The sequence below is a fragment of the Squalius cephalus genome, assembly GCF_949319135.1.
Source record: "Squalius cephalus genome assembly, chromosome: 16".
NCBI classification, from domain to species: domain Eukaryota; kingdom Metazoa; phylum Chordata; class Actinopteri; order Cypriniformes; family Leuciscidae; genus Squalius; species Squalius cephalus.
In genome coordinates, this window is record NC_137137.1 from 9528998 (window position 1) to 9539424 (window position 10427).

General features: G+C 37.8%; 2 protein-coding genes across 3 annotated transcripts; both read left to right on the forward strand.

Moving 5' to 3' along the window:
- The first annotated feature begins 321 nt into the window (after positions 1-321).
- On the forward strand, positions 322-3738 carry LOC307173504 (ATP synthase subunit C lysine N-methyltransferase). The gene is made up of 6 exons (XM_079896656.1): positions 322-416; positions 863-1042; positions 1275-1379; positions 2136-2276; positions 2785-2835; positions 3197-3738. Exons 2-6 carry the CDS (start codon positions 872-874, stop codon positions 3374-3376), a joined length of 648 nt encoding a protein of 215 aa, XP_079752782.1. The 5' UTR covers positions 322-416; positions 863-871; the 3' UTR covers positions 3377-3738.
- Positions 3739-4764: 1026 nt separating this feature from the next.
- plk2b (polo-like kinase 2b) lies at positions 4765-10135 on the forward strand. 2 transcript variants are annotated; one of them, XM_079896855.1, is made up of 14 exons: positions 4765-5016; positions 5282-5389; positions 5478-5594; positions 5705-5834; positions 5923-6106; positions 6726-6924; positions 7014-7161; positions 7238-7332; positions 7455-7584; positions 7723-7803; positions 7922-8081; positions 8581-8710; positions 8866-8976; positions 9523-10135. In XM_079896855.1, exons 1-14 carry the CDS (start codon positions 4825-4827, stop codon positions 9712-9714), a joined length of 1977 nt encoding a protein of 658 aa, XP_079752981.1. In that variant the 5' UTR covers positions 4765-4824; the 3' UTR covers positions 9715-10135. The 2 variants fall into 2 exon arrangements, with proteins under 2 accessions (XP_079752981.1, XP_079752980.1); XM_079896854.1 differs by having other exon boundaries at positions 7455-7611; positions 7732-7803; positions 9523-10134.
- Positions 10136-10427: the final 292 nt, after the last annotated feature.

Below are 10427 nucleotides of genomic sequence, written 5' to 3' on the forward strand. Positions count from 1 at the left end.
TAACATTTATTTCCCTATTCACTTGTTGTGTCTCCCAAAATGCCTATTCTATTCCTGGATTCCAGGACGATATAATAAATTATCTGATAAATATTACAAACAAAACACTCAAAAAGGAAAAAAAACAAACAAACAAGACAATCACTAGGAGACACTTCTGATTAAATTTAATGTTGATTTATTTAACTAATATTAAAAATGCACTCAATTCAATTTTGAAGCTTGCATGTAACTAATATTCATAGGATAAGCCCTCGCCATTGGACGGAAGCATGACATAATTAATATTAATGAGCTTGGCCTTCTCCATAGTAGAGCTAGTGCCCATCCCACTCTCGCATGCGCCTGTGTTGTTTACACGAATGTCACGTAGTCCTCGTACTAAAACACGCAAAATATACATTGACATGTAAAAGGTAAACCGACTTTTAATTGTGTAAAATGTTGTCGTTAAATGTGTTGTTGGTAGATTGTGCAGGGGTTGGTTGTTTGTCCATGAAGTTTGAAGAAAACGCATTCGCGCTTTTGTGAACAGCTTTTAAAGTAAATAGAAACATACGCGTTCAGGTTGTAAAACACGCCTTTATATTACTTAAGGTTACATAGTCTGCTATATAATAAATTACTGTGGTAAATAAACTGTTTAGGCGTTTCTATTAAAAACAATAGATTTGTAGCGTTCTCTAGTGGCTGAAGAACTCCACCAGAACTTCATTTTGACTGTATGTTTATTGAACAACGACCACATGCACGTGGAGAAGAAAAAGTGTCATATAAAATGTGACTTTCGCCTTCAGCATTGATCACATTCATTTTTATATATTGAGTCATGGATATTATATTTGTTTGCTTTTCCCACTAGTGTTCCATCATGGAGGATTCAATAGAGGTCATGCTTCTGCATAAAAGTTACAAGCTCTCCCAACATACTCAGGAAAAGTCACTTTTCACAGCAGCATCTGGAGCTTTGCTCATGGGGGTTTATGGGCTCTGGACATTATTTGCACTTCCTGGCTTTCGGAAAGTACCCACATGTCTTAAGGTACTGCAAGTAATATAGCATATATTGGCAGCTAGGGTTTGCTCAGTTATACATAATAAAGAGCTGCCAATAGCACTGTATTCGTTCAGTACCCTGGGTGAGATATTTTTAGATGGCAACAATCTGCACTTTACCATGTGCCTGGATACAGTTGTTCTTTAGACTGGAGAGAAGAGAGAGAAAATCAATCAGCCAATTAAACACTTATGTAAGTTACATTAATATTGTCCAGGTGCCTTATTTGCCCTCCAGCAGAACACAGACCCAGAATGTAATGAAACTCCTGCATGGGAGAGCAGGATGTCTGGCAGATCTGGGATCAGGTGATGGGCGACTGGTGAGTCGTTTAACACTTGCATGATAATGAATGATAAATTATATATGTTATATAATGTGCTTAACACCAATCATTTTGCATAATAACAATGCATGTATTTGTCTTCCATAGCTTGGACATCTAAATCCTAATAATGAATAAAGCATTTAACATGCTTATGTAAATAATGTGAATCTCCAAGTGCTAAATGAGATTTACAGATGAAGTTTTTTGCTTCTACTGTTAGCACTTTCTGTTTCAGATGCTTCTGATGGCTTTCTGCAGATGACTACTTTCTCACCACAATACATGGTGAGATGCTTAGCAACTGGATGGGAGAGAAAATCTGGAAAATGAAGCAAAATATATTTAAAAAAAAATTGAAAACAGGCTATTTATAACTTTGCTGTTAGATGTTGCTCAAGGGGCTTGGCTTTCTGAACTGAAATGACTAATCTATGGGCTAATTTTATGGTGATTTCACACCATGATAATGGCCACTGGGCAGTCTACCTGGAGCTGCCTCTTTTGCGTTCCAAAATAGATCCCACTAACACTCTATGAGGCTCAAATGTGGATGAAAAAACATTTTTCTCCTATTATATTTATAATTGCAATAATTATTGGTCTTGCATTTGACAATATTCCTTGTGTGGGGTTTTTTTATATACGGAGAGCAAACAATATGAGCCTGGTTTATGTCTGACTGTAACTGGCCCAGAAATATCCCAGAACCTGGTTCTCAAAGTGTAGGTTTGGTCTGGGTGTGTTTTGTAGGTATTTGCTGCCACTGTAAAGGGTTTCCAGTGCACTGGCTTTGAAATCAATTCTATCCTAACTGGATATGCCAGAGTCAAAGCAAAGTGGAAGGGAATACCATCTAGCACTGCCAGTTTCATAAACCAGGACTTTTGGAAGGTAAGATGTTAAAAGTAAAGTATGCTATTCCTGTTCTAACTGGACTTCCATTTGCCAGTCAAAGAATTAGTCCTGCCCTTAACTCATGCCATTGGTTGAGTAAATGTTGCTGTTTAGCAAACGATGCTCAAGCAAACACAGTGACAACAGTGTTGAAAAAGTGTTTACCAGTCAACCTAAAGGGGAAAAACAAGATCAGAATTTTATCGGAAAGCGTAGTTCCACAAGGAACTGTCTTCAGAGCAGTGATAAATTGCATAAACTGCTTAGACAAGTCTTAAAAATTAGTTATCTTTTTTTTTGTTTTGTTTTCTTTCAGGACAGCCTAGCTATTTCAATTTAGTTACATAGAAAGGTAGATTGGTTTACCTAGTGAGATGGATTACTTCTTGTCTAACTGCTGGTTGAACTGCTTGAAAAATTACACATATCGTGTGCTTATTTTATTTCAGATTTGATTTCACATGTCCAAGTGTTGATGATTCAATTTTACCATTTCCTTTCACAGACCAATTTGTCCAAATATAACAATGTGACTGTATTCTTGGCACCCGGAGTGGTATGTATGCGCAGATGTCCTTGCTCCATTTATACTGAGCTGATAAAAAGACAATTTGAGGATTGTTTTAAAAATAGAAAAGATAGTACAGTATCTTTTCAAAATGAGTACAAAGAGACACATATTCTACTAAATTGCGCGAACATTTTGGTCTGATCATTGGGATTTGTAGGAGAAGAAATAAGCTTAGGTTACCATGGAGAGTTTACGAGTCATTTTTTAACAACATGAACATGGTGTGTGAGACAGATGGGGATGAACGCAGTCCCACTTCTCAATGGAAAACACTAATGCAACAAAATCACCTGTTTGACTTGCCAATAATAGCCTTGGTCAATACAATGTGCTTTGTTGTCTACAGATGGAGGTGTTGGGTAGGAAACTGGAGAAGGAGTTACCAGATGAGGCTCGTGTGATTGCCTGTCGCTTCCCATTTCCCGACTGGACTCCTACAGCCACAGTGGGTGACGGACTAGAGCAGGCCTGGGCATATGATATGAATGCCATACGGAAGCTTTCAACACACGCTATCATGAGATAAGGAAAAAAGCACCTTTCCTTGTGTCAAAAAGTTTGAGCTTCACCTGAAAGTTACCTGTCACTTTAGAAGACAAAGTATATGCAAAGTATAAAGCATATAATAATTACTTGTTTTTATAATGAACACAACATTTTTTCCTCCTGTTCTGTTCCCACATGTGGGTTTGATGACAAATGGCTTGTGTGTGTTGTAAAATTCTAAACTAAACTGTGAAATAAAGAGCCAACATTGCCTTAATGCCAACAAACTGATCCTATAATCTTGGTCTTTTAATATCTCTTAGAATAGCTAATCTAATCTCAAGGATTTTGAGAATAAGAACATGTTTCTCCATCACATGTAGTTCAGTCTTACATTATAGTTCACACAAATTAAGAAAAATACTTGTTTCATTCATTTATATATATATTTTTTTTAAATAATAATTGAGCTTAATGAATGCAGTCAACACTTAGTTTTTTATAAATTAGGGAAATGCAAAAAATGTTTTTTCTTGTATTCCTATCATGCTGCAGAAAGGGTGCAAATAATGTTATTTTTTGGATGTCACATTTGACATTTTTAAAGGATGTTATACATTTTTAATTAGGAAAAATAATGCAGTAACAGGTTGCACACAAAATGTGGGACCCAGCTAAATATTATGTTTTGATACTTAAAATGAAAAGCTAATAGTGCTTGAAACTACTTTGATATTAATGTAAATAAAAAAATAATAAGTATGTTAAAATGAAAACATTTGTGCATGACTGTAATTATTAAATACAGTCAAGAAGGTCAAGACCTCTGATGTTGGACAGGTCAAAATCCCAATTTCAAGAGGAAATACTAATATTTGATATGTTTAAAACTATATTAATTTTATGTTAGGTAATAGTGTGTCTAACATATAATATTTCTCACAACATGGAATTTGTACGTATAATTTTTTTTATGGAACATGCCAGATGTTGTATGTCACTTTGACCACATGGTGATGCTCTGACACTCCTCTATGAACCAATGCACGGGATTCAGTTCTTTCAAACGTACAAATGAATTTACGATGGTTAATTTATTGAATATCAATATTTTGCCAATATCTCGCCGATGCTTATTTGTATTGTGTAGGCTATAAATAGCATACCTTTTACCGAAAAACAAGATCTTTAGGCCAATTTTCTGTGAGAGAAGTGCAGTGTGACTATATGAACCATTGCACAGATATACCAGATTCTCTCCTATAATCTTTGTCTAGTAGGTGCCTGTGAGGTGTCTAGGATGTTTAATAATGGATAGAGTGAGGTAGTTCACAGATGAGTGTACACCAGACATCACGCGCCATATAGGGTCTTCCCCTCTCGTGACGTAGTTCGTCTAGAGGAGAGGCGCGCGCCGGTGCTGAAGTATAAAAGCGAGGAGACACGCCGGTACATCAGCACTGTGACAGTACACACAGTTTAAGAGTTATGGAGACACTAAGGAATACCTCTTACCCAACTATAACGGCACACAACGAAAAGATGTGTGAGCTCAATAATATAAGTGAGCAAGGAAGGAAAAAGCCAGAGGATAACAGTCGGACGGGCACAGAGTATTCCAGAATCATTACAGACCCCAATACTGGGAAATGTTACTGCCGGGGAAAAGTTCTGGGAAAGGTAATGGCCGCAATAATAATCCTGATATTATTTATTTATTTTTTATATAAAAGTATTGTATTATTTTATGTGAAAAAAAAAAAAAAAACATTATTCATTGTATTTGTGCATGTTTGCATTGCTTTTGTATCATGTATTTCTTATCTATCTATCTATATCTATCTATCTATCGGTGCACTGGTTATGACTGCATTGCTTCTTGAAAATCTCTTTTTCTTGGAGTTGGTTAACTTTATGCTTATCTTATACTTTCTATATGCCACAGGGAGGCTTTGCAAAGTGCTATGAAATGACCGACCTGTCTTCAAGTAAAGTCTATGCAGCCAAAATCATCCCGCATACGCGTGTGTCAAAACCGCACCAGAGAGAGAAGGTAGGACAGACACATTGCATATGTAAATACGATTGCATGAGTGATTGATCGAGACCTCTTACTGATGTTTTATACTGTGTTAATCCAGATAAACCGAGAAATTGACCTGCACAGATCTCTCAGCCACAAACACATAGTGCATTTCTACCACCACTTTGAAGACAAAGACAACATATATATTCTACTGGAGTACTGCAGTAGAAGAGTAAGTATCTTTTTTTTTTTTTAAATGTGTTTTAAAGTGAGGAATTCTATCATAATATATAATGCAAATGACTGTGTTCTCCCTTACTGACTCCTGGAATTCTTTTTTAGTCATTGGCCCATATACTGAAGGCACGAAAAGTCCTAACAGAACCTGAAGTCAGGTATTACCTGAAACAGACAGTGTCTGCTTTAAAATACCTTCACGATTTAGAGATCCTGCATCGTGACCTGAAACTAGGTATGCATGCATTTACGTACTCGCATGATGTATATTAACATTCCATCAGTTCATAAGTAGTTAAAAATGTTATGTTTTATCATTCTAGGCAACCTGTTTGTGAGTGACTCAATGGATCTGAAAGTGGGAGATTTTGGGCTGGCAGCCAAACTAGAGCCAGTCAGCAACAGACGCAAAACGATCTGCGGTACACCCAATTACCTGTCCCCGGAAGTGCTGAACAAACAGGGCCACGGCTGGGAGTCTGACGTGTGGGCTCTGGGCTGCGTCATGTGAGTTTGTCACCATCAGATCCGAGGGTTTCCTCTATGCAATATATTTAGAAACTGCTCAATAGGCATTGATTGCCGATTCAGACTCACTCTCTGTGAATGAATGTCTACTTTTGTTCAGGATTGTATTTGGTGATCATGCTTTAGCTTATTGATTGAATATCATAATAGCAGCACATGTGAGTGTCAAGCTGTTCTGTACTGTTCGAGTACTTTCTGTCATCCGGTGAACACAAAAGATGAAAACTGAGGCTGTCAAGCTCTAAAATAGCACCATAAAAGTGGTCTTGCGCAATATTTAAAGTCTTTTGAAGATTTAAGTTGTGTTTTATATTGTTATTTACTGTTAAATAAGTGAATAACAACTTCTGTCTGCCAGACTAGCTATCATATGACTAAAGAGGACTTCCTTTATGATACTTTTATGGTGCTTTTGCATCATTTTTGAAGCTTGACAGCCCCCAGTCCTTATTCAGTTAATTATATTAAAAAGAACAGCCCTAATATTATCAAAAAATAGTTCAAAACCTATTGACTGAGTAGACATGAGTAAATGTTGACTGAACTATTATCTTAAGAGCCAAACCCTTATTAATCTTACAATCATTTTCCTTTTCAGGTACACCATGCTCCTGGGAAAACCTCCATTCGAGACCACGAACCTGAAGGAGACGTACCACTGTATCCGAGAGGCCCGGTACACCCTCCCGGCCTCCCTCTCTCTCCCTGCCAAACAGCTCATTTCCGTCATGCTCGCACAGAACCCTGTGGACCGCCCGCACCTGGACGGCATCATTCAGCATGAATTTTTCTCCCAGGTAAGTTTATTTGTCACAGCGCAGGTTTCAGTATATCCGGCCAAGTAGTTGGATTTTTGGTCAATGTTTTTGTCGTGATTTCGCCGCAGGGCTTCATGCCAGAAACTCTACCTGTCAGCTGCTGCCATTCTGCCCCAGACTTTCACATTTCCAGTCCAGCCAAGAGCTTCTTCAAAAAGGCAGCGGCGGCTCTTTTTGGCGGCAAGAAGGACAAAGCCAAGTACTATGAGAATATAAGTAAGTGCTCGCTTTATGTAACTATAGCATCCTTCATTTCAGATGAACCTATTAATAACTCTTTATCTTCTGACAGATCGCTTGGCCAAAGAAGAGGAAGACATATTCAAGCTCCGTCAAGACTTCAGAAAGACTGCCATCAGTCATCAGATTACTACACACTTATCCGAGGTGAGCATTGTTCCCTTTATAGCAGACTATAATAAGCAATTCAACACCAGCTCAGAGATATTAATGAAGGTTAAGTGTTCGGTCATTCATGACACACATATGCTGCAATTTCTCCTGTTTAGGAAGGAGGAAATCCGTCAGCACCTACAAGAAAGCTTGTTACCCAGGCAACTGCCGGAAGGCTGCAGACAAGAGATACCATTCATTTGATTGTTAGAGGCAGCTTGGGCAGCTGCAGTAGCAGCAGTGAATGTAAGCATGTGTTATACGCGCGTGTGTGTGTGTCTGTCTGTGTGTGTGTCTGTCTGTGTGTGTGTTTCACCTGTTTGGTCTGATTCCAGCTCATTAGTATCGCTAGCTGATGCAATGTATCCCGCTGTCTCTCTGTAGGTCTTGAAGACACCACCACTGGCACTGTGGCGGAGGCTGTTATTAGTGTTCTGAGAGGCTGTCTTGAACACATGCCTAAAGGTGAATAAGACATATTACACTTCACACTTCACACTCAGGGTTTTCCATAGCGAATCCATTCTGTAGAGTAAAGAAAATGTGTGATCTTTGCATCTAAAAGTACTTTTTTTCCCTACAGTGGATAGCCTTCCCAGAGGAAATGGTTGTAATAGTTTGAAGTGGGTGACTAAGTGGGTGGACTACTCTAACAAATATGGCTTTGGCTATCAGTTGTCTGACAACACAGTGGGCGTCCTTTTCAACAACGGAATGCACATGAGTCTCCTCTCTGACAAGAAGTAGGTGCTTCAAGTTGACTGTTTGCCAACTCACTTCCGCTCAAATAAAAAGAAAAAAATCATGTGTAATGCCAATTTGATTCATTTCTGAAGTAGGCAAACGTTATGCAATACATATTCATGAAGCAGGTGCTTACCAATATGCATAAACTAGGGATGCACCAATATTTGGAGAAACCTCTTTAAAAAAACATTAAAAAATCTTACTGACCTGACTTTTGAACGCTAGTGCATATTTAATATACCCAATAGTATTCCTTATGATTTCCATCCATAGTCTTCAGCATAGTTTCTAGATGATCTTCTAAAGGGAAGAAAAATTGCACCAATATCCTGGAAATGTCAGTTGAATGACAAATTGCATTACACATCAAGAGCAAGCATTAGTCATAGACCTCATATATATATATATATATATATATAGCTGTAGAATCAAACAGTGAGGATTGTGTTGCATTGATTGTGTAGTTTTTGATAAATATGTTGTCTTCATTTTTAGGACTGTTCATCAATATGCTGCGCTCGGCCAGAAGTCTGTTTTCTCTGTTATTGAGGCTCCCGAGTGTGCTGTAGCCCAGGTCACCATCCTCAAGTACTTTGCTCACTACATGGAGGAGAATTTGATGGATGTGAGTGCACTCTTAGTTGAACCCCTTCTGTTTGTATTTAGCTTTGAATTTGTTACAGGTCTAAAAGTCATAGACTTGACATTCTGGTCTAGATTTCAGGCTGTACAAGAAGCTGTTGTGTTAATATGTATTGTTTATCCTTATTTTTCATTCAGGGAGGGGATGTGATAAGTGAACCAGATACACAGAAGACCAGAATATATCTTCTGCAGTGGTTGAAATCAGACAGAGCTTTATTGATGCTTTTCAATGATGGCACATTCCAGGTAATATTATGGTCATTTATATTTACTACAATGCAGATTTTAAATGGATAGTTCACCATAAATGAAAATTATTTCATCATTCTGGCGATTAGCAAAAAGCATCATCGAAGTACCATAACTTTTAGCTTTTTTTGTCATTTTGGAGCTTGGCAGCAGCTGGTCACCATTCACTTTCATTGTATAGAAAAGATAAGCTTGAACATCCTGCCTAACATCACCAAAAAAAATAACAACATGAGGGTAAATGATGACAGAATTGTAATTTTTGGGTGAACTATTTCTTTACTGCAGCAGTAGATAACACATACTCCTGCAAACGTTGGTAGAGCTTTATTCCCCATGTAAAAAGCTACTGTCTAGTGCTCTTTACGCCCATCAAAACCCCTGGGTAGTTATCAGTCAGGTCTGTCTGTTCAGATAAAAGCTGTGTACACTATAGCACTGTGGGAAGAAGGTCACAAACTCTGCTGTAATAACATCCTGCATCCCGTAAGTGTTTCACGTCAGTTCAAGAATAACAAAAGTATTTTCTTCATCTCCGAACAGGTGAACTTCTATCACGACCACACTAAGCTCATCCTGTGCACACAGCAGGACGAATACTTGCTGACGTACATCAACGAGGAGCGAACCTCCACCACCTTCCAACTGAGCACGTTGCTCGGCACGGGCTGCACCGCGGACCTGCGCAGTCGTCTGGAGTATGCCCTGAACATGCTGTTGCAGCGAAGCAACTGAGATTCACAAATGAGGAGAACAGTTGGCCACTGACTCAGCAAGAAATGATGATTTCTTTCAATGCAAGAGGAGGAGTTGTTGAACTGAAAGTCCACTGGATGTGAACTGGATGGAGCTATGGAAAGGTCCTCAATAACTGAGATAGACTCTGTAGATTTACAAATGCTGAAATGCAGAGACTAGTGAAGATGAATGATGTGATGAAAAGATTATAAGGAGGAAAGAAAATCTGGGCTGGGACCAGGGATCCCTTGACAAGAAACTTATTGTGTGTATGTGTGGTAAAATGTTTATAGAACACACATGCATGTAATAATCTGCAAAAATTATTGTTTTTTCCCCTCTGTCATTACAGAATATTTATTGTGTACATATTTCCTTATTTATTTATTTATTTAATTAATAAAAACCCAAAATTCTAACATTATGATTTTTTTCTTTAGACTGTATGTGTGCTGTATATTTTACTATATATATATATATATATATATATATATATATATATATATATATATATATATATATATATATAAAAGATAAGATATGTGCATTAATAGAGTGGTGCAGGTGTGACGTCAGAACTTCAAACATTTTGAAGCATTTTGTTCATTTTTGAAAATGTACGTTTTTAATAAGTAACTAGATAAGACAGCTTGGATCGTGTGCAGTGTACATTGTAGAACAAAACATCTACAGTATGTATCGTCAAGTTA

Excerpts from the sequence above, each read along its gene's own strand:
- plk2b (XM_079896854.1), top strand. The coding sequence starts at position 4,825 with ATGGAGACACTAAGGAATACCTCTTACCCAACTATAACGGCACACAAC. Across the intron at positions 5,017-5,281 it reads GGGGAAAAGTTCTGGGAAAG|GGAGGCTTTGCAAAGTGCTA; the intron begins GTAATGGCCGCA and ends TATATGCCACAG. Across the intron at positions 7,162-7,237 it reads CAAGTACTATGAGAATATAA|ATCGCTTGGCCAAAGAAGAG; the intron begins GTAAGTGCTCGC and ends ATCTTCTGACAG.
- LOC307173504 (XM_079896656.1), top strand. The coding sequence starts at position 872 with ATGGAGGATTCAATAGAGGTCATGCTTCTGCATAAAAGTTACAAGCTC. Across the intron at positions 1,043-1,274 it reads AAGTACCCACATGTCTTAAG|GTGCCTTATTTGCCCTCCAG; the intron begins GTACTGCAAGTA and ends AATATTGTCCAG. Across the intron at positions 1,380-2,135 it reads GATCAGGTGATGGGCGACTG|GTATTTGCTGCCACTGTAAA; the intron begins GTGAGTCGTTTA and ends TGTGTTTTGTAG.